Source organism: Sciurus carolinensis, chromosome 3, assembly GCF_902686445.1.
Source record: "Sciurus carolinensis chromosome 3, mSciCar1.2, whole genome shotgun sequence".
Classification (NCBI taxonomy): Eukaryota; Metazoa; Chordata; class Mammalia; order Rodentia; family Sciuridae; genus Sciurus; species Sciurus carolinensis.
This window is the reverse complement of record NC_062215.1, coordinates 88033197-88056052: the sequence shown is the minus strand read 5'-3', so window position 1 is coordinate 88056052 and position 22856 is coordinate 88033197. Positions and strand designations below refer to the sequence as shown.

General features: G+C 43.8%; 1 protein-coding gene across 1 annotated transcript in view; it reads left to right on the top strand.

Annotated features, from left to right (window-relative positions):
• The window catches only part of Lct (lactase), a 42903-nt gene that overhangs the window by 18878 nt on the left and 1169 nt on the right, over window positions 1-22856 (top strand). Inside the window, exons 6-16 of the mRNA XM_047546368.1 lie at window positions 239-965; window positions 4098-4743; window positions 7060-8610; window positions 9520-9788; window positions 13262-13552; window positions 13829-14027; window positions 15310-15506; window positions 17519-17628; window positions 19735-19869; window positions 21391-21614; window positions 22363-22593. Coding sequence (XP_047402324.1) covers window positions 239-965; window positions 4098-4743; window positions 7060-8610; window positions 9520-9788; window positions 13262-13552; window positions 13829-14027; window positions 15310-15506; window positions 17519-17628; window positions 19735-19869; window positions 21391-21614; window positions 22363-22593 — 4580 coding nt within the window. The remainder of the gene's footprint in view (window positions 1-238; window positions 966-4097; window positions 4744-7059; window positions 8611-9519; window positions 9789-13261; window positions 13553-13828; window positions 14028-15309; window positions 15507-17518; window positions 17629-19734; window positions 19870-21390; window positions 21615-22362; window positions 22594-22856) is intronic.

The window sequence follows — 22856 nt, the reverse complement described above, 5'->3', positions numbered from 1 at the left end:
AACTGAAGATAAAAGGGTAGACTAACATGGGGAACAATAATTATTCATCTAGGAAGGGGTCATAATAACAATTTCCCCAACTAACAGTCATTTCCTGCCCATGACTTTGTGAACTTGACATTTGACTTAGTGTTTCTGAAATCTTTACAGATTAGATACGTTAACCCTATTCATCAGTATGGGGGTATTTGTAACTCCAAGTCATTAATTATTTCTTTGTGTCACTTCAATCCCACAGTATATCTTGTTCTCTGACTAAAAGCCTGGCCCTTCAGACTGACCAGCAGCAGGACCAGGAGATGGCAGATGGGTCCTTGTACTCAGGCTCAGCCTACCAGAGAGTCTGGGAAACCTTTGCTAACCAGTCCAGGGAAGAAAGGGATGCCTTCCTGCAGGATGTTTTTCCAGAAGGCTTCCTCTGGGGTGTCTCCACAGGAGCCTTTAATGTGGAAGGAGGCTGGGCTGAGGATGGGAGAGGGGCGAGCATTTGGGACCAATATGCGCACTTGAAAGCCATCAAGGGTCAAGCAACACCAAAGGTGGCCAGTGATAGTTACCACAAGCCAGTCTCTGATGTTACCCTGCTTCGTGGCCTCCGGGCTCAAGTATACAAGTTCTCCATTTCCTGGTCCCGGATCTTCCCCACTGGGCACAGAAGCAGCCCCAACCTCCGAGGTGTTGCCTACTACAACAAGCTGATTGACAGCCTGCTGGACTCAAGAATCGAGCCCATGGTGACACTGTTCCACTGGGACCTGCCTCAGGCCCTGCACGATCATGGTGGATGGCAGAATGAGAGCGTGGTGGATGCCTTCCTGGATTATGCAGCCTTCTGCTTCTCCACTTTTGGGGACCGTGTGAAGTTGTGGGTGACCTTCCACGAGCCTTGGGTGATGAGCTATGCAGGCTATGGCACTGGCCAACACGCACCAGGCATTTCTGACCCAGGAGTGGCCTCTTTTAAGGTACTGCTTATTTCTACCACAGCTCCTAATTGGGGGCAAAAACACATTTGACTGGAAGAAAGTAATTTTATCTGTCTGTTTTATATGAACGAGTCTTTACTTTTTAGTCTTTAAAGGAAATCAAAGGAAGGGAAGGGAAACCATATATTAATCACCTTATTTTGTCTAGACACTGTACTATCCCTTTAGAAAAATTATTTCATCCTTAGAATTGTCCTGATGGATGAGAAAATTGGGGCTCAGAGCAGATAAACAATATGTTCATGATGACATCACTGTTGGGTTGCAGGTCGAAAGCCAGGTTCTGAGACTCTCTTCCTAACTCCAAAGTTAAATCCCTAAGCTGGAGGCATAGCTTGGGTAGAGTGCATCCCCAGTCCTGCACTTATTTAAAAAAAAAAAAAAAAAAAGAGAGAGACAAGTTTCTTATGTCACCTAGGGCTCTTGGTGTTAAGCAAGGAGGAATTTGTGAATTCAGGAAACTGAAAAATCTTGGTTGTAGCTTAGTCAAGATGGAACTTGATGGGGCACAAACAACTGTTTCAGACCCAGTAGTTTTCTCTCTCATTTCTCTTATTGGCTTATTCCTGGGATCCCTGGGCAGCAACTCTGCTTTGGTCACCTATCTCCTGGTCTCTGGGTGACCACATGCACACTCCTGAGTCCATCTCTGGATCTCAGCTAGGGGACTAGTGACTAACTAGTTTGGGTCAAGATCCCAGGATCTACTCACACTGACTGGGAGATGGGGAAGTGGGGTGGGAGAGGTAGCTTTCTAGAGGGCAATCAGGATATCATTTCTTTCTTTCTTTTTTTTAAATATTTTTTTAGTTATCAATGGGTGTTTATTTTATTTATTTATATGCAGTACTGAGGATCAAACCCAGGGCCTAACACATGCCAGGCCAGTGTTCTATCACTGAGCCACAACCCCAGCCCCAGGATATCATTTCAATAAGATGGAGATAGACATGATGGGACCAATTTTTAATTTTTTTTTCTTGAGACAGGCTCTCATGTATTGCCCAGGCTGGGCTTAAACTCCTGTCTGCCTCTGCTTCCCTAGTAACTGGGAATGCAGGCATACACCACAATGCCTGGCTCTGCGGACCAAATTTCAAGTGGGTTATTATGGGTTCTTACCATCATTTCCCTTTTCTTTCGGAATCTCCCAGAAAACCCAACAGCTTTCCCTGGCAAGATTCTTCAGGATAGACTTGTTAGACTGGTTTCCCTGTCATACTTTGGGTTCTATTCTAGGCGTTAAGGAGAGAGATTCAGCCATGTCTTCAACATGTTATAACCTTCTGGGAGAGATGTTAGTGGCACACATAATAAAAGTAGAACAATTTGAAATAAAAGTAGAACAATTAGAGTGAACTGGAACATCATGAATAAATGACTCTATGAAATGCCCACTGAGCACCCTGCCCAGCACAGACTAGTTAAGAAGGGGCCCATTCCTGCATTTTGGAAAGGAGCATTTTGCCAGTGGCATTTAGGACTCAATTAAGGACTAACATTCAGGACATAAGAAACCAGGAGTGTTGCTTCCCAGGTCACATTTTAGTATGAAATTTTTCAAAAGTGTCAACCTTTTCAGATGATAAAAAAGAAAAAAATAAGATTTATCAACTTCCCTTTAGTACTCCAAGTTTTTGCTTTGTAGTTTACGTATGCTAATCTCACTTAATCCTCCTGCATGGATCCATAATTGTACAGTTCTTGTAGACAAGCTGAAATTAAGGGAGCAGATGGTTTAAGTTTATATAGAGCAAGTTATTGACAGAGTCATGATATGAATGTAAGCTGTTATACTCCATACCACTCCATTTTTGCCCCTATTGCCCCATGATGCTCCACCAGGGAAACTGATAACTTTTGTAAGATGATGAGCTAAGTCTATAATGAGACTCTGAGGGCTGAGGATGCAGCTCAGTGGTAGATCACTTGCCTAGCATGCCATGAAGCCCTGGGTTCCATCCCCAGCACTATGTGGGATAGTTCCTGGTTATTGTTTTTCTTTATAGATTTAAGAAGAATACAGAACAAGTAGGCTAGAAAAAGTGGTCTTCTCCCTTGTGCATTAATTAAAATAATACCCCTTTACTCTGGATTAATTGTTCAATAATCACTTTTTTTTTTTTTTTTTTGCGATGCTGGGGATTTAACCCCAGGCCTTGTGCTTGCAAAGTAAGCACTCTACCAACTGAGCTACAGCCCCAGCCCAATAATCACTTATTGAGTATAGAGGCAGAATAGCATTGTGAGTGACAAACAGGCCTGGAGTCAGACTGCCTGGTTTTGATATTCTCAATCACTCCTGACTATAGCCTAGTAGAGTTATTACACCTACATTGGTCTTGTTTTCCTCACATGTAAAGTGGCATTAACTGTACTTGCCATATGAGGTTGTTAAAAGGATTGCATGACAGGTGGTTGTTGATGTTGTTGGTGTCAATTTGTTGATGTTCAACTGTTAACTTGTTGTCTCCTTTGTTTGTTAACACTGGTGTTGATATTGTTGCCAATGTGTTTTTTTTTCCCTCACAGTACTGGGAATTAAACCCAGGAGAGAAAGTTTTACCTATCAGCTATATCCATAGGCCTTTGGTACTTTTTTTTTTTTCAGATGTCGATGGACCCTTATTTTATTTACATAAATGTGGTACTGAGAATTGAACCCAGTGCCTCACACATGCCAGGCAAGTGCTCTACCACTGAGCTACAACCCCAGCCTGGCCTTTGTTACTTTTAATTTTATGACAGGCCTCACTAAGTTGCTGAGGCTGATTTTGAACTTGTGATCCTCCTGCCTCAGCCTCTGAGTCATTGGGCTTATAGGGAGGCACCCCCACACTTGGCTGATGTTGACAAAGCATCAGCCTTGTTGTTGACTTTTGATGTTTTTATTGACTCATTGACATTATTGACATTGGTGTTAATGTTGAATTGTTAATGACTTGTTGAAATTAGTGTTGATGTCATGTTGACCACACGTGTTGTTGACTTGATATTGACATTGGTGTTAACTTATTGATGTTATTGTTGACTTGTTTTTGGCTCATTAGTGCTGTTGTTGACATTGGCATTGGCATTAAGCATTGTGTTTCCTTCTTTCTTCCTCACAAGGTGGCTCACTCGATCCTCAAGGCTCATGCTAGAACCTGGCACCATTACAACAGTCACCATCGCTCTCAGCAGCAGGGGCGTGTGGGCATTGTGCTGAACTCACACTGGGCAGAACCCCTGTCTCCAGACAGACCTGAGGACCTAATAGCCTCTGAGCGCTTCTTGCACTTCATGCTGGGCTGGTTTGCACACCCTATCTTTGTGGATGGAGACTACCCTGCCACTCTGAGGGCCCAGGTTCAACAGATAAACACACAGTGTCCCCATCCTGTGGTCCAGCTCCCTGAGTTCACCGAGGCAGAGAAGCAGCTCTTAAAAGGCTCTGCTGACTTTCTGGGTCTGTCACATTACACCTCCCGCCTCATCAGCAAGGCCCAACAAGATACCTGCATCCCCACCTATGATAATATTGGAGGTTTCACCCAACATGTGGACACTGCATGGCCCCAAACTTCATCTCCTTGGATTCGCATAGTGCCCTGGGGTATTAGGAGGCTGTTGCAGTTTGTGTCCCTGGAATACACAAGAGGAAAAGTTCCAATCTACCTGGCTGGGAATGGCATGCCCGTAGGGGAGAGTGAAGATCTCTTTGATGATTCCTTGAGAGTGGACTACTTCAACCGGTACATCAATGAGGTGCTCAAGGGTAAGAACAGTGGATATGCTGGCAGGGTGGGAGGTGTTTTTCCTCCAAGTCATCAGAGTTCTGTTTAAGTGGACAAAGATGGTATCCCAGGGAAACAAAGTCAAAAAAGCAGTGTTGGTATCAGTGGTGGGGAGTTCTTCACATCATCCTTCTAACTCTGTATTTTCCCTGGAGGCTTATGTCTTTATTCCTGTAGTCCTGTTCCCTAAAACACCACCCTTCTACATTCGGCCCACCTGAGTCTTAGAAACCATAAGTTCTTATCTTGTTATTGTTCTTGTCGTTACTGGATATTGAACTCAGGGGCACTTTACCACTGGGCTATAACTCTAGCTTTTTAAATTTTGAGACAGGTCTTGCTCATTTGCTGAGGCTGGCCTTAAACTTGCAATCCTCCTGCCTCAGCCTCCTGAGTTGCTGGAATTACAAGTGCATGCCTCTGTACCCAGCAAATCTTACCATTTTTAATGCATTTTAAAAACAAATATTGTGTGCCTACTACATGCCAAGCATTGTGTAAGACAGTAGGAGTACAATGTTGAACAAACATTAGCCTTTCCATAGTGGATTCACAGTCTACAGAGGGATGCAGGCAAAGAATTGAAGTATAGGATGACAAGGTCATTCATGGTATGCGGACTCTTAGGATGGGATTCCAGCCTACTAAATCTTCCCTCATTGCTCCAACCACACTGAAAACCATCTCCTTTAACTGGTTCTAAAATCTACATTCCACATGATCTAGTTGACCCATATCTACAGTTTCATTCTTACCTCTAACATACCATTTCATATGTCTTTTTATTCCAAGTGAAAAAGGATAGCAAATAGGTTTATCTCAGAACATAGTCATAGTCATTACTAGTGAGTGGTCAGCTATTTGACTACAGGGCTGTGTTGACATGGTTTAAAGACTGTCTAAATTCAGAGAGAAAGTCGATTAGTGATATGTGCCTGTCTAGGGCACTGCAGTAAGGAGTGGAGACACCTTAGGAGGCCAGGCACACCTCTATACTTCATATGTACATATCTCAGTGTTAGTTACAATTCTGTTTTTCTTCTTTGATAATCTTGGAATTCCTTTGAGACATTATCTCAAGGATCCTTGAAATAGCCTTGTGCAGTAAAGACAAGCCAATATTATTCTCATAGGACAACTCTAAAATCCCATTCTTTGAGAGATTTACATACCCACACCCAAATAGGCAGTGATTGGAACCAGAGGCCTTTATTTCTGGCTCAGTTCTTCCCTCTGCCCACTAAGCTATAATGACTTTAATGATCCTTGTGTCCCCAGAGCCTAGCAGGGACCTTGAACAAAGTAGGTGCTTACTAACTTAGGTATTGAATGAACAATGTTACTTACCTCTTACACAATCAATCTGTTTGTTGAGAGGTTGTATAGTTTGATAAAAATAGACCTAATTTTTCACTGGTTCCATGTTGGAGCCTTCCACAGCTATTGTCTTTTTACTTTTCCTCTGATTTTGGGTTGATTTACTAGATCATTTGGCAAATTGGAGGTGAGTTAGGGGCATTGGTATCCTGGGGCTGCTATAACAAATTACCATAGGCTTGGTGACTTAAAATAACAGAAATTTATTATCTCATAGGTCTAGAAGCTAGAAGTCTAAAATTGATGTATTGATATGGCTGGTTTCCCTTCAAAATCTGTAAGGGAGAATCCTTCCTTGCTCTTTACAGATTCTGGTAGCTCCAGGTATTCCTTGGCTTGTACCTGCATCTCTCCAGACCCTGCCTCCATCTTCACATGACCCTCTCCTTTGTCACACTTGTTGTCAGAGTTAGGGTTTACCCAGTTAACCCAGAATGACCTCATCTTGGGACTGTTAATTACCTGGGGTTAGGAGTTGGACATATGCACTATACCAGGGAATAAATTTTCTTTAGTCTTTTTTTTTTGACATGGATTGAGTCATCATTTTATGCCAATATTACTGAATGTAAACAGGGAAAAACAAAAACAGTTTAAAAATTGTGATTTATGTATATTACATAAAACCAAGCCTCCTGATGCTAGCAGATTGAACATATTCTATTCGTTTAAGGCAAGAATTCTGCTTTGGGTTGAGATTTATGGCCATGAAGTTGGCCTGCAGTTCTGGGAATGTCATATAAATTTTTCTTGTGCTCATTCTGAAGAGGAAAAAGAATTAAATTTGAGGGGTAAACAAAGCCACCTCCAAAACTTTCAAGTTAGAAGAAAGAAATTTTAAAGCAACACTAGCTTACTTATACTTGTTCAACAATGAATATTTTATTTAAAAATAACCCTGGTTTTTGTCTCCTTCACAGCCATCAAGGAGGATGCCGTGGATGTGCGTTCTTATATTGCTCGTTCCTTCATGGATGGCTTTGAAGGCTCCTCTGGTTACAGCCAGAGATTTGGGCTGTACCATGTCAATTTCAATGACAGCAGCAAGTCAAGGACCCCCAGGAAATCTGCCTACTTTTTCACCAGCATCATTGAAAAGAATGGTTTCCTTACCCCAGTAGTAAGAAGACTGCCACCACGTAAAACAGCAGACTTCCCCTCCAAGACCAAAGCTTTCAATTTTCCATCTGAGGTGCCCTCCAAGGCTAAAGTAGTTTGGGAAAAGTTCTCCAACCAACCCAAGTTTGAAAGAGACTTGTTCTATCATGGCACCTTCCGGGATGACTTTCTGTGGGGCGTGTCCTCTTCAGCCTATCAAATCGAAGGAGCTTGGGATGCTGATGGCAAAGGCCCCAGCATTTGGGATAACTTTACCCATACACCAGGGAGCAATGTGGAAGGCAATGCCACTGGAGACATAGCCTGTGACAGTTATAACCAGCTAGAGGCAGATCTGAATATGCTTCGAACTTTGAAGGTGAAGGCCTATCGCTTCTCTATCTCCTGGTCTCGGATTTTCCCAAATGGGAGAATCGATTCTATCAACAGTCATGGTGTCAGTTATTACAACAGACTGATCAATGGTTTGGTGGCAAGCAACATCTCTCCCATGGTAACACTGTTTCACTGGGACCTGCCCCAGGCCCTCCAGGATATTGGAGGCTGGGAGAATCCTTCCTTGATTGAATTGTTTGATAGCTATGCAGACTTCTGTTTCCAGACCTTTGGTGACAGAGTCAAGTTCTGGATGACCTTTAATGAGCCCACCTACCAGGCATGGTTGGGTTACGGCTCAGGGGAATTTCCCCCAAATGTGCAGGACCCAGGCTGGGCCCCTTACAGGATTGGCCATGCAGTCATCAAAGCTCATGCCAGAGTCTATCACACTTACGATGAGAAATACCGGCAGGAGCAGAAGGGGGTCATCTCAATGAGCCTTAGTGCACACTGGGCAGAACCCAAGTCACTAGGGATCCCAAGAGATGTAGAAGCAGCTGACCGAATGCTACAGTTCTCCCTGGGCTGGTTTGCCCACCCCATTTTTAGGAACGGGGACTATCCTGATGCCATGAAGTGGAAAGTGGGGAATAGGAGTGAACTACAGCACTTGGCCAACTCCCGCCTGCCAAGCTTCACTGAGGAAGAGAAGGCATATATCAGGGGTACAGCAGATGTCTTCTGCCTCAATACCTACTCTTCCAGAATTGTGCAGTACAAAACATCTAGGCTAAACCCACCCTCCTACCAAGATGACCAAGAGATGACTGAGGAGGAGGACCCTGCATGGATTGCCACGGCGGTTAACCCAGCAGTGCCCTGGGGGACACGGAGACTACTGAATTGGATCAAGGAAGAATATGGTGACATCCCCATTTACATCACAGAAAATGGAGCAGGGCTGACAAATCCAGCAGTGGAAGACACCGATAGGATATTTTACCACAAAACCTATATCAATGAAGCTTTAAAAGGTATGGGAGGGTCCTAAAAAAATCTGTATGTCATGTGCCTGAAATAGTTCAGCAGTGTGCTTTCAAAGTCTCTTTCATGCCTTAACTCCATAATTCCTTACCTGTTTGGGAGTTATATATCCACTGAGAAATTTCCCTCTCCTCAGGGAAAATGTACAAATGTATATACACAAAAGGATGTATATACCCAAAAAGAATATATTCCTGGGTCCATTTTTTCATTATTGAGCAATTACTATGTTGATAAGTTTTATTTTAGGTGCTGAGGCTGCCGCAGGAAACAAAACATAAATTTCTCCCCTGATGGAGCTTTTATTTTCATGGGTTCCACGTACCTCAGAACAACAACAACAACAAAAACTCTTCTTTAAATGCAAATACCTGTGCTGAACTTTTTTTTTTGTGGTTCTGGGGATTGAACCCAGGGCCTTGTGCTTGCAAGGCAATCACTCTACCAACTGAGCTATAATCCCCAGCCCCCCATGCTTAACTTATAACTCGACTAAGGTCTTAAATTCAGGACATGTCTCTTTACCTTAACAAAAGAATTTGATTTTGCCAAGATCAGTCATTAATACTGTAGGATCATCAGAGATGGCAAAGAGTAAAATCCAGGGTCTGGGGCTGTAGCTCACTGGTAGAGTGCTTGCTTTACATGTGTGAGCCACTGAGTTCGATCCTTAGTACCACATAAAAATAAATAAAGATATTGTGTCCATCTACAACTAAAAACATATTTAAAAAAAAGTAAGATCCACAAGGTGTGTGTCTTTTAGGGCTTATGTTACTTCGTGTACAACTTGATGGTTGACCGTGCCTTGAATTGAGGAACCAGTACTTGGCTGGGGTTCTTGGAGATCCTGCCTCCTGATGTAAAGCTCTTCTCTGCTCTCTTTGGGATGTTCCCAGCCTACAGGCTCGATGGTGTGGACCTTCGAGGGTATTCCGCCTGGTCTCTGATGGACAGCTTTGAGTGGCTGTCTGGCTACACAGTCAAGTTTGGACTGTACCATGTTGACTTCAATAATGTGAACAGGCCTCGCACAGCAAGAGCCTCTGCCAGATACTACACAGAGGTCATTACCAACAATGGCATGCCACTGCCCAAGGAGGATGAATTCCTATATGGACAGTTTCCAGAGGGCTTCATCTGGAGTACATCATCTGCTGCGTATCAGGTGGGGAGTTCAGGGCCCTTCAACACCATGAACCATATCCCCAAATCCCTGCCCCTGACAGAGCATGTGCTGGGGGCAAGGCTTGGGGCCACTGTCCAGGGCCTCTTCCTGGACAGTCTAGCTTCCCCAAATTTGGTCAGACCAGCATGGTTAGGTGGGCTGAGCTGAGTACCTGTAGAGCCAGATGGAACAGGCGGAGCCTGGTCACCGGCACAGGTAAAGACATGCACATATGCAGAGTCTCCACTGGGACGTCTCTCTTCCTTACCTGGTCCTTCCAAGCAGGCAGGTCTCCTGGTTTAGTTCTAAACCTGGACCTGGGCTTTTTCTGATGATCTAACATGAGGCTGTTATGTTTTCATGCTACACAAGGCTCATTTATACCAAAGATGGTTTTATTCTTATTTTTGGAATAATGAAAGATAAAGAGCAGTGAATGCCTTGCTGGGCAGCTAATTAGTGGTGGGTCCCTACCTCTATTTATCTTCTCTGATATAGGAATAGGGCTCAGTATGCTTAGGGTGGACCTGGGCAGGGTGCTGAGCCTATGGGGGTCTTCTATATGACCATCACTGCTCAAAATGTTTTAGGAAGGTGAGGGTTAGCCTCTCCCAGATGACTGAGTTACCAAGTGATAAGGAAAATCTCAGGCAAAATTCTGACAGACATTTAACTAAGAGTTAATTAGTGGGAAAACATAAAAACTGTTCATGTGCACTGTTTAGAGGATCAAGGAAACCCTAGATCTCAATCCTCTTAGGTACTCTGGCCCACACCATTATACAAAATGTTCACTTGAGGAAATGCCAAGAAGTTGGATCCTGCTAACAACAGGCAAACAGAATCCTCTGTCTTAGGGTTTCTCGATAGGCATTACTGATGTTTTGTATGGATAATTCCTTGTTATGGGGGCTGTCATGTACACTGTAGGATGTTTAGTAGCATCTGTGGCTTCTATACACTAGATGCCAGTAGATTTTCCACAGCCCCCCACCCTGCCTGGCCCCGATGCTTGTTGTAATAACTGAAGCTGTCCAGACACTTTTGTACAGACATTTTTAACTGTCCCCTTGAGGGCAAAATGACCCCAGGAGAGAACTACTGTCCCTTGGGTTTACAAGGAACATAGAAAGGACTAGAGATTCCTCCAAGGCTATGGGCTACAGGCTTTGGTGAATTCTTAGACCCTGTCTTACAAGGGCAGGAGTGTCTTGAGAATATTTTAACCACCTCACATCTTGAGTTTTTAAGTTGTCATTGAGTATCCATTCCCATTTATCAAGGCAGTCAAGAGGCACAGTTCTCACCATTTGTGACACTGAATATTTGATGGGCAAAGTGTGAGGCACATGAATCAGGAATGAATGGGAAGTGCTCATAGTGGGGGCTTTTGCCTAGAGCACCAGCTGTCCCCCTCCAGGGCTGTGTATTCTGAAAAAAAATTTTTTTCCTTGGGAAATCTTTATAGACATAGAGAAAAGTAACAAAAATAGTACAGAAGACTCCCATAGACTCTTTCCCAGACTCAATTGCTTACTTCTTACTGTATTTATTTATCTCTGTGTATGTACACATAGGTACATATGTGTGCATGTATATATTTACAGATACTTAAATGTGTATACATATGCACATACATTATTGAAACTTATTTTATTACGTGAAAAAAAAGAGTCATCTACCAGGATTCTCTTCCATAAAATAAATATTTTATACTTCTAAGCATTTTGTAAGGAGCTACTTGGATACTATGTAAATATGTCCCTCATCAAATTTTACCCACTAGTTTTAGGAACTGTTAATACTTTTTGCCTGAATCAACTGTTACTATAATGATTAACAAATAGTGATTTTTTTTTTCAAAATCATCATTTATGTTATATTTATTAGATGACAATCTCTTTTTTTTTAATATTTTGTCTTAATTGCAGGTGGACACAATACCTTTATTTTATTTTTATGTGGTGCTGAGGATTGAACCCAGGGCCTCATATGTGCTAGGCTAGCGCTCTACAACTGAGCCACAACCCCAGCCCTACAGTCTCTTTTCTCTTATTTATTTATAGTTTATATATAAATCAAAATATATCAGTATACATATTTATTATGTATATGTAAATACACACATCGATATATATTTACATATATGTCACTGTTATGATGTTGGAATCTTATTTTATCCAATGTATTATACTTTTTACTTAATTTAATTTTGGTACTAGGGATTGAACCCCTGGGTGCCTTACCACTGAGTTATATCCCCAGCTCTTTGGTTTTTTCCCAATGTTTAGTTTGAGACAGGATCTCGCTAAGTTGCCGAAGCTGTCCTTAAACTTGTGATCCTCCTGCCTCAGCCTCCTGAGTTGCTGAGATTACAGGCATGTACCAATGTACCTGGCTCATTTGCTCAAATTATTTAGTTGTCCCAGATTTTTCCAGGGGGAGTGACTTTTAGCCGGATTCTAGACAATTTTTGTTTTGCTTTTGTTTTTGGCTGTCTTAGGGATTAAACCCAGGGCCTTGGGCATGCTAGGCAAGTACTCTTCCAGCCCTGGATCCTATGTCCTCTTTTTTTTTTTTTTTTTTTTTTTTTTAGTTTTTTAATATGGTTTGTTTTAGCTGTAGGTGGACACAATACCTTCATTTTATTTATATGTGGTGCTGAGGATCGAACCCAGGGCCTCACGCACACCAGGCAAGCGCTCCACCACTGAGCCACAACCCCAGCCCCCCATGTCCTTTTGACATGGCCCATTATTCTTTGATCACTTCTCTAATTCTTTCCGGCACAGTGAGATGGTCCAGGCTCATCTTGTACCTTTTCTGCTCCAGCCTTTAATCAGCCTTTTCTACAATGAGTCCTGTCTCCTTTTAGTGGAGCATAGTATTTAGAAATCATGATCTAGGTACTAAATTTGCTAATTATTCTGGGGGTGTCATTACTTCTGGGTCCTCTCAAGGAACAGAGCTAGAAAATATATGGATGTATACACACATAGATTTATGTATATTTCCACATTTAGCTATATATACTTAAAACCATGAGTTCACACCATTATCATCAATATGAGTCCAACTCCATAAGGTTCACTTACGCTAGCCTTTTCATTTTCTTTTTGTATTTCTGCTTTCTGATAATGAGAAATCTAGCTTGTAGTATAGTCTTAATTGTTAATCTCTCTGCATTACCTAATCTTCCCCCCATACTGCCTCCTCCACTTAGACAGCTTACATGGTGGGTGCTCTCACTGGTGCTGGACCCCACCATACAGCAAATCCTGGATGGGCATTCAGTGTGATGGTGCCACATTTGTACAGAAATCTATGGGACTTCAGAAACTGGAGGGGTGGTAAGAGTTGGCTCCCAGAGGGGGTGATACTGAGAAACATCCTGACTTGGGACTCACCCACTGACAGGAATTTGTAAATGCTTGACTGAATGACTTAATTAGACCACGTCTTGTCATCTTAAGATTGAAGGTGCATGGAGAGCAGATGGCAAAGGACTTAATATTTGGGACACATTTTCTCACACACCAATGAAGATTGAGAATGATGACAATGGAGATGTGGCCTGTGACAGTTATCACAAGATTGCCGAGGATGTGGTTGCCCTGCAGAATCTGGGTGTATCCCACTATCGTTTTTCTATATCCTGGACGCGCATCCTCCCTGATGGAACCACCAAGTACATCAATGAAGCAGGCCTGAACTACTATGTGAGGCTCATCGATGCACTGCTGGCTGCCAACATCAAGCCCCAGGTGAGGGTGGGCCTAGCCAGGCCCTGGAAAGGCCCACACAGGGGAGTCAGCAGGGCTTGAAGAACAGTTATTATGCAAATGAAATGCTATTCTCAAATTCAATTTTTGAATTGTCCAAAAATTCACATGATATAAAATTAAAGCACAGAAGTTTTCTTTCCGACCTCGACCCCCATTCTCTGGGGTCCAGGTTGATTTTTATGTAGGCACATCTCATGTCAGTGACTTTCCATGGAAAGCATAACCGATGGAATAGTCAGTCTGGCTTTCTCACAGGTAACCCTGTACCACTGGGACCTGCCTCAGGCGCTTCAGGATGTTGGAGGCTGGGAGAATGAGACCATCGTACAGCGGTTTAAAGAGTATGCAGATGTGATTTTCCAGAGGCTGGGAGACAAGGTGAAATTTTGGATCACGCTGAATGAGCCCTATGTCATTGCTTACCAAGGCTATGGCAATGGAATAGGAGCACCAGGTAAAAGGCCCAGGCCTGACTTCTCAGTTCTTTGGAACATGGGCTTCTCTGCACCTTGAAGACATGAAATCCAGGTGGCATGGGAGGAGGTAACAAAAAAAGCCCCATAGCAGTGTCTCAGAAACCCTGACTCCTGCTCAAGGCTGCAGAGTTTTCCCTTCTGATGCCACATTTACTGAACACAAATGTCACATCTTAGTACTTCAAGGTGACTTCATTTCTTTGCTCAGTGACTCTGACCTGCCTCAGAGGGAAGCTCTTTAAAATTGGGGATGCGGGCGGATTGTTGTAGGGAAGGGCAATTCCTTAGGTGGCACAGGTTCATGGTCTGTTGTTCACAATCCCCAAATCCTGAAGATCCTCATTTCTGATTTTGACTGACCTGAGCCCATTTAATTTTAGCGAAACCTCACCTGAGCCCACATGAGGCTGCTGTGGTCTTATCTCAGCGTGAGCACTCCTAAATTCTGTGGAGTTACCAGTGTGCTTGACTGTGGAGACTTGTCCTGGGCCCTGCTAGGGTGGTAGGTTATATATACAAACATTACATACAATGTTTCTAAAATAAACATTTCATTCCAATTTTAGTATATGTGCTGCCAAAGTGAGCACAACATTTAATTCCAAAACACATCAGCCATCAGGGCTTTGAACAAGGGATTGTGGACCTATTTTTCCCCTTAAAAACATTCAACTTCCCTTTCTTGGATTCTAAGCTGATAAGAGTAAATTTGTGTTCATCTATGTGATTCCTCAGAATCATGGAAAGAGCATCGGGAGATGTGCTCCTCCCACTGGCCCTTGATTGGCACTTTAGTTTGGGCCACCTTTCCCATAGCGTTTGCTCTCAGGCAGTCTTCCCATCAGCTGCTTGCATTTGCTAAGTTCTCCAATCTGGGTCTCCAAAGAGCTCTGGGACATTAACTCCTGAGGCACACTCTATTGTGTGTATTCTGCTTCAGGCATATGAACTGTTCTTTTAGGGGAGAGAAACAGAAGCCAACACTGATCAAGTGCCTTCCCTTTGCCAGACACAGTGGGTGCTTCACATAAACTCTTGACTTTCCTTCTCACCAGCACTCTCTGATGCCCATTCTAGTGAAAAAGAAACTAAGGCTGAATTACTTGCTCAAAGTGACATGATTTAGTAAGAGGTAGAGCCAGGATTTGAATTTGTCTTCCTAATGCCAAATCTTTCTCCCAAACACAGAGGGGACTTCTGTAGGCAGGGAATAACACTCTTGGCCATGCTCATTCTGTTGACATGTGTCTGTGTTTCCAGGAATCTCCTCTGACACTGCTCCCTACATTGCTGGCCACAACCTAATAAAGTCTCATGCCGAGGTCTGGCATCTGTACAACGATGTGTACCGTGCCCGGCAAGGGGGCATTATTTCCATCACCATCAGCAGTGACTGGGCTGAGCCCAGGGACCCCTCCAACCAAGAGGACGTGGAGGCAGCCAGGAGACATGTGGAGGTCTGTTTTCCTTCTGGACAGTGTTTACTTTTATCTGTTTTCTCCTCCTATAGTGGACTAATGAAAACAGAATTACACTCAGAATCAAAACTTTAGGATCTGAGCTAAGATTTGCTATGACCCAATTTTGTGAGTTTGGGGAAACCAAAAACCTTAGTTTTTTTTTTTTTTTTTTTTTTTTTTTAACCTGTTAACTAGAGATGCCCTACTTATCTTGTCAGTTTGCAGTGATAAGGGATTGGGTTTTCTTTTGAATCCTAAAAAATTATTTGTACATGTAGTCCTTCGTGGATGTAACACTGATTTAAAGTCATCTATAGAAAGAAGCACTGTGTCTTCAGTCTCTCTGCTGTGTTTGTAGTGGCCAGCAGAGCTGGGGATGCACACTTCTCTGGGTATCACCATCTAATTTCATTTGGTCCAGCCTAAGAATTCCTTAAATTGGGGGCTTTAGATTCTGTGAAACTCGTTAGTAAATTCCATGAGTTTAAGCCAAGGATGTGCATCTTTTGGTCAACTCCGGGAAACAGTGACACTAGTAGTAAGCAGATGGCCACGTGGCCCACTGCGTCTCAGTATGGCCCCTGACAAAAAAGTGAGAGTGAAGAATGGCCCTCACAGATTTCTCCCTGGATCCTGCTAGTGCCCCTGCATTAGAAGGCATCCTCTACCACATCTTGGTGTTCAAAGGCAGGCGAGGGTCTCCATCCTCCATATTGTTTCCCACTTTTGGTTCTGCAGAGGAGTCTGGAGACTGTGGCACTTGGACTTAGGGGGATACGAAGAACCCTGGATTGCCAGACTCTTCACAAGAGTACTTGACAATGGCAGTCACATTAGGAAATGCATCCTTCATTTCAGATTCGTAGCACTGGTGAATTAGAGCAGTAATATTTTCCCCTGAAGTCAAAACCCCAAACCTCAGGAAATGTTAGACTGCAGTATCATTAGATTGCAGCATTTACACCTCCTGTTAGAATCAGCTTCCACACGAAGGTCCAAGTTGTAACCCTACAGTGCATTGTACCAGGGTGTGTGTGTGTGTGCTCTAAGCCTCATCTCAGACTGAGTGGAAGGCTGCCCTCACCCACATTCCAGGCCAAAGAAGTGTCTTAGGCTCACCAACATTATATATTTAGGTGCCATGTATCCTCCTAATAAGGGTGAACTTGACTTCATTAAAGGAAATAGGTTTTTTGGGGGGTATAGTTCAGTGGTGAGTGTACACTTAGCATGTATGAGACCCTTAGGTTTGATCCCCAGTGTGCACGTGCACACACACTCACACACACAGGTTGAAGAGATCCCTACTTCAGAGCTTTTTTTTTTTTTTTTTTGAGGGGAGGGTACTTTTTTGGGGAGATTGAATCTAGGGGTGCTTAACCATTGAGCCATACCCCTGGTCCTTTATTTTATTTTGAAACAGACCTTGCTAAGTTGCTGAAGCTTGCTTCAAACTTGCAATCCTCCTGCTTCAGCCTCCAGAGTTGCTGGGGTTACAGGCATGCACCATTGCGCCCAGCCCCACTTCAGGGCTTTTAACCTAAAGTCCATAAATCAACCTAGGCAGCCAGGGAAGACTTGCAACTCAGCCCTTCCCAGAAACTTCTGATTGAGCTTTGATAAGGATCAAATATTAGTTCAACTGCTCTGCAGTAATAGAGGGAGTCAGTGGTCTAGGGTTTTTTGAGTGTCTCCTTTCTTTTCTGTCCAATCCTTCTCAGGGCGGCCAGGAAGCATTTGTAGAGTACCAAGGCCAGGGGTCAGTTTTTCCTCTCACTGTAATTACTGAGGACATGGCCCTGCCCTAAGGACCATTCTGCAACTATGCAAACAGATGCAGGTGGAAACACTTGTAGACCACTTACTCAAAACATGCAGATACTAGGGAGAGCAGAGCACCAGGTCAGGAGAGAGGGGAGGTTTTGTGGGCAATGAGTTCTGAGCAGGGACACCACTGTCTTTCAGTGACACCTATAATACTAAAGTTGACTGTCCCCCACCCCCAACAGTTTATGGGAGGCTGGTTTGCTCATCCTATTTTCAAGAATGGAGATTACCACGAGGTCATGAAGACACGAATCCGTGCCAGAAGCCTGGCCGCAGGACTCGCCAAGTCGCGGTGAGGTCTTATGCCTAAAGTGGTGAGAACATGGGTGCTGGGGTCAGAGAGGCATGTCTAAGTCAGCTTGTCTCTGAATTTCTTTGCTTGCTGGGAAGATTACGTGTGATGGCATTTGTAAAGTTTGTACTTGACAATTATTATACTATTATTGTTATTCTTAGGAACAGCAAGGGACTCTGTCCCAAGAGCACCTCTTAGCAATCCTACTAAGTTACTCCAAAGACAAATTGTCCAGCTTATCCTATCTTATTTCATCACCTTTTGAGTCAATGTGGATAGCAATGAGTAACTACTCATTTAGTGCATTTTGTCATTTGCTCAGCAGGTGGCAATAGTTTGAATCAAAGTATTCCCACTTCCTGTCAAGGAAGTAATAGCAACAGCAGGAACTGCTATCATTTATTGATCTTCCACTGGTACTTTCATTCCTAATTTAAAGATGAGTAAACTGAGACACAAAGATTAGGGCAAGTTACCCACCTGTTAATGTGCAGCAACAGAGATTTGAAGCCAGGCTGTCTGCTTCCCAGACCCACACTGTAGGTTTAAGAGTCATCCAACTGGTATTACAGGTGTGGTGTGTGGAAGGGCACAGAGTGATGGTCACTGGCCTTATGGGAATATACCACTTTATGTTAGCTCACATGTGCAAGGGAGGGTGGTGAAAGGAGTTCAGCAGGCATGAGTTCACATACAGCCGTTAAGTCTTTACCCCAACCACCACCATAAAGCCCAGCTGAGAACAATTTGAAAATCCAGTTGCCACTGTATAAGGCACTCCTGGCTTTTTCAGGGCAGTCCTGCTGAACAGGTTGTGCCTGGAGGTCTGACATGCTAACTCTGGTCTACAATAAGCAAACGAGCACTCTGGCCCATTATACAACTTTGGTGAGCAGCTACAATGTGTCCAGGTCAAAGCCAGTGGGGCCAATTAAGGAGAAGAGTCCAAGTCTGGCTCCTCTAGTTGCTAACAGGCCAGCTAGAAGACAGTATTCCATGGAATTCTATTCTCCAATTTCTTCAGTAAAAAGAAAACTCAGATGAAATCAGGGTGGGCTGGAGAGACCCAGGAGACTTCATGGATGAGGCAGAACATTAGACATGAACTAGAATTTAGTTGAGCAGAGATCATCCACCCAAGGGATGAGGGCGTGTGTATAGGCCTAGAGTAAGAATGGAGTGTGTGCAGCTAAAAGTGGGGAGACTGAACTGTATCAGTGAAGAGATTGGGGCCACATAGTGGGAGGCCTGGGGCCACAGGCCTTGAGGAGCGAGGATATGAAGAGGCTGGGCTTTAGTTTTTACCCAGCATTTCAGAAAGCCTGGAGAGGAAAGGTTTTGATCCCCTAGGCTAATGATAGCAGAAAGGTCAAGAGGAAGGTGTCAAAGTCTAAGCAGGCTATCACCTGGGTATACCTAAACCAGAAGTGCCAGGGTCTCCCTGTCAGCCCGTGTGTGCGGTCAGGATGTGGCTAACAGGCACCTGTAGAGGCAGCACACAAGAGTGTAGTAGTAAAGTTTTATAGAAAAGTCTCCTCATTCAGAAAACATGGAAAAACCCCAGCTACATGTTAAGTTCAAACAACAGTTACTCAATTTGCAAAAAAATTCCCTTACTGATTAAGGATAGACTTTAAAGACATATACCTGAACAAACCAACAACAAAAACAGATGAACTTAAAAAGATCAGAATAAGGAAATACAAATTAGAAGAGAACATTATTAACATAAAGGAATAGTATTGAGGCATGTACTTCAGATATGCTTTTGATTTTGGAATTTATCACAGATTATAGGTAGCACAATTTGCATGTTAATGCTGGAAGAAAATACAGTGTATGTGGCCCTGTAGTGGGAACTTATAAAAGGGCATGTGAACTTTCATTCTGCCAACAGGAAAAGAGGCTCCTCAGTGCCACAGGGCAGGGAGGCTGTGCGGGCGAGGAGCCTCAGGTACTCAGGGCCACCCCTCCCTGCCAGCTGCCTTTAGCCACGGTCAAGTGTCTGGAATCCAGAGCAACCCCCCACAACATTCTTTCATAAGGGATGATTCTTCCTGATGATTCTTCCCTCACCCGTAATGACTCATTCCACCCACCCAGGCTCCCAGAGTTTACAGAGAGTGAGAAGAGGAGGATCAATGGCACCTATGACTTTTTTGGGTTCAATCACTATACCACCGTCCTGGCCTCCAACCTTGATTATCCTTCTTCCGTCTCTTCCTTTGATGCAGACAGGTAAGTCAGCCAACAGGGTGCCTTTGGAAGGACAGAAATGTCCCCTTGGTCCAGTTCTTTTTCAAGAGACCAAGAAAAGTTCTCTGAAAAGGTCAGAAAAGGGCCTCCTGATGCCATATACACAAGTGATGATTAGAAGACAGAGGTGCTGGGTTTGCAGAAACATTTTCAAATAGTTTTTTTTTCCTGCCAAATTTGCCTCACTTCTTGGATTATGAGTCAAAATAACAATGAGCCCCGCCCCCACTCCCCTTTCAAGGCAAAGATCAAATTATTATTCTGTACTACACAAATAGTACATGTTCACGGAGGAAACAGAAAACAATAGGACCCTGCTCCCCTGGTACTGGGAATTGAACCCACATGCACTGAGTTTACCACAGAGTTACATCCCAGCTCTTTTTATTTATTTTGAGACAGGGTCTCAGTAAGTTGCTTAGGGTCTCACTTATTTGCTGAGGCTGGCTTTGAACTTGTGATCCTCCTGCCTCAGCCTCCTGTGTCACTGGAATTACAGGTGTGTGCTACCACATTTCAGCAGTTATATGTGGACAGCATCTACAACTTTACTATATATTACTTATATAGGAGTATATAGCATATAAATTATAACTATAACAATAAGCAGGACTAGTTTCTACATTGTTTTGTTCCTTTTCAACAAGCATCTTTCCAAATTAGTACTTCTGAACCTGTCCAGGTTATTTCTTCAAAAATAAGCCATTTTACCCCTATGGCCCCCAATATATCCTGAAACCACCGGTCAGACTTCCAGAGAAGGGATATGAGGACTCTGGAGCACCCTTCTGCTTGTTCTGACTCTTGGTGCCTCATCAGTCTGTCTCCTCCACAAACTACTAGAGCTTACAAAATGGCCCATATTCATTCAGCTGAGTAATTCAGGTACTGATAAAACTAATTTTTTTTTTCTGAAGGATTTGTGTCTAAGTATTTAAATGGCTGGTCTTGAGATGTCCCAGCTTGGTGTCCTCCCCTGGCAGGTCCTCCTTTGGCTTAAGCAGTTCTCTCCCCTTGTTCATCATTGGAGAGAGGTCAGAGTTTTAGAAACTCTGAAGCAGGTCCCAGGTTGTCTCTGTCACCACACAAATGAGGGCTCCCAGTATGTGTGCCTGTGGCATTGATGACATAGGCGACTCAGGGGAGCCTGTTCCCTAATAACAGCACTGTTATTCGAAGACAAGCAGTCATTCATGTCAATATGAGGTGACATCTGTGAACAGGGAGCCCATGGAGGGTTAAGCTGCATGGGCAAGACCATTCCTCTGCACAGGTGGAGAGCACAGAGAATGGAGAGCATAAGTGGCATGTCAATAATCTATCGATATTGAGTGGGGCAACTGGAATGAGTGAAAAGAGATATAGAGGTAATTGATTCTTCTGGGTTTAGTGTAACGCTTAAGTCTGGAAAAATCTAAGGCTTTGCCTCCTATAAATCCTGTTGTGTGAAGGGCCTATTAGGATTCACAAACGAAACCTAACTTTTAGTTTTTGAACTCATAGGGGAGTTGCCATAATTGCCGATCGCAGTTGGCCAGAATCTGGCTCCAGTTGGCTGAAGATGACACCTTTTGGCTTTAGAAGGATCCTTAACTGGTTGAAGGAGGAGTACAACAATCCTCCAATTTATGTAACAGAGAATGGAGTGTCCCAGAGGGAAGAGACAGACCTCAATGACACTTCAAGGATCTACTACCTCCGCAGTTATATCAACGAGGCCCTCAAAGGTAAGACAGACCTATGCCTTCCTCCATGTGTACCTTTCGCTGTTGGAGACATGGCCAACATCTCAGGGAGAGGCTAGTGCTGTATCGCAGAGCCACAGAAAAGACAAAGATAGGCTTCTTGCTCCTGACAGGGCTATATTTTTTTTTTTCCCCTCCTCCTCTTTCCTCCCTCTGTATTCAACAAGCAAACCCAGACACCCAACACTGACTAGACCTAAGTTCCTGGCCTGAGTCATTTGTTTTCTTTGATCCTACGCTGGATGGTTCTGAACATGACATCCCCAAGGCAGGAATAGGCTGAGTTGTTGGTATAGAGCAGTTTGTTCCTCAACAAAACCACTTGGGATGGGACTGACCGGGGGCAAAAAATTCTATGTGAGCCATGCTAGCCAAAAATATAGTCAGGAAATCTTTTCCTTCTAAGCTGCTGGTTTCCTGTAGGGAGGAGCACCAACATTCTAAGGCCCTGACCCACACCAATCTCCTGTGCTGAGGGGAACAGATGGCTCAGTGGGGTTAGCTCAGTCTATCCATGTGCCCAACTCCCATTTAGGGCTGAGTCTAGAAAGATGTTGGTAGCACTGCAGCTTCACCAGAGGATTTGCTAACAATCAGGCAAAGTAAGGGGCAGCTCTTAAGATCTAGGGTCTGGGCTCACCTCACTCTCCAAGTTGGAACATCCGGAGGCCTGGCAGGGAAGTGTCTTATGAGACAAGGAGAGCTCATGCCTGGGTTTTTGTTTGGATAGCTGTGCAGGATAAGGTGGACCTTCGAGGATACACGGTTTGGAGTTTGTTGGACAACTTCGAGTGGGCCATGGGTTATTCAGAGAGATTTGGTGTGCATTTTGTGAACTACACTGATCCTTCTCGGCCAAGAATCCCCAAAGCATCAGTCAGCTTCTATGCATCTGTAGTCCGATGCAATGGTTTCCCTGACCCTGCGGCAGGACCCCACCCTTGTCTCCACCAGCCAGAAGGTGAGGTGGCTCTGGAGGGATGAAGGGAGAATGGGAGGGCCTCTTTCAGTCTGTTTTCATCTGCAGTATTACCTTCCTCGCCACCTCTCCATCTTCATTCATTCAACCAAAATTTATTTTGAATGCTCCAGATATCCTTAGAATAATGAAACAAAGGCCACATAGGGCTACTATCACCCAGCAACTGGAAGCCTAATGGAGGAACAAGCAGGTCTAGATTCTTCTTCCAACCCTACCACTGACATGTAGTGCCACCTCGGGCA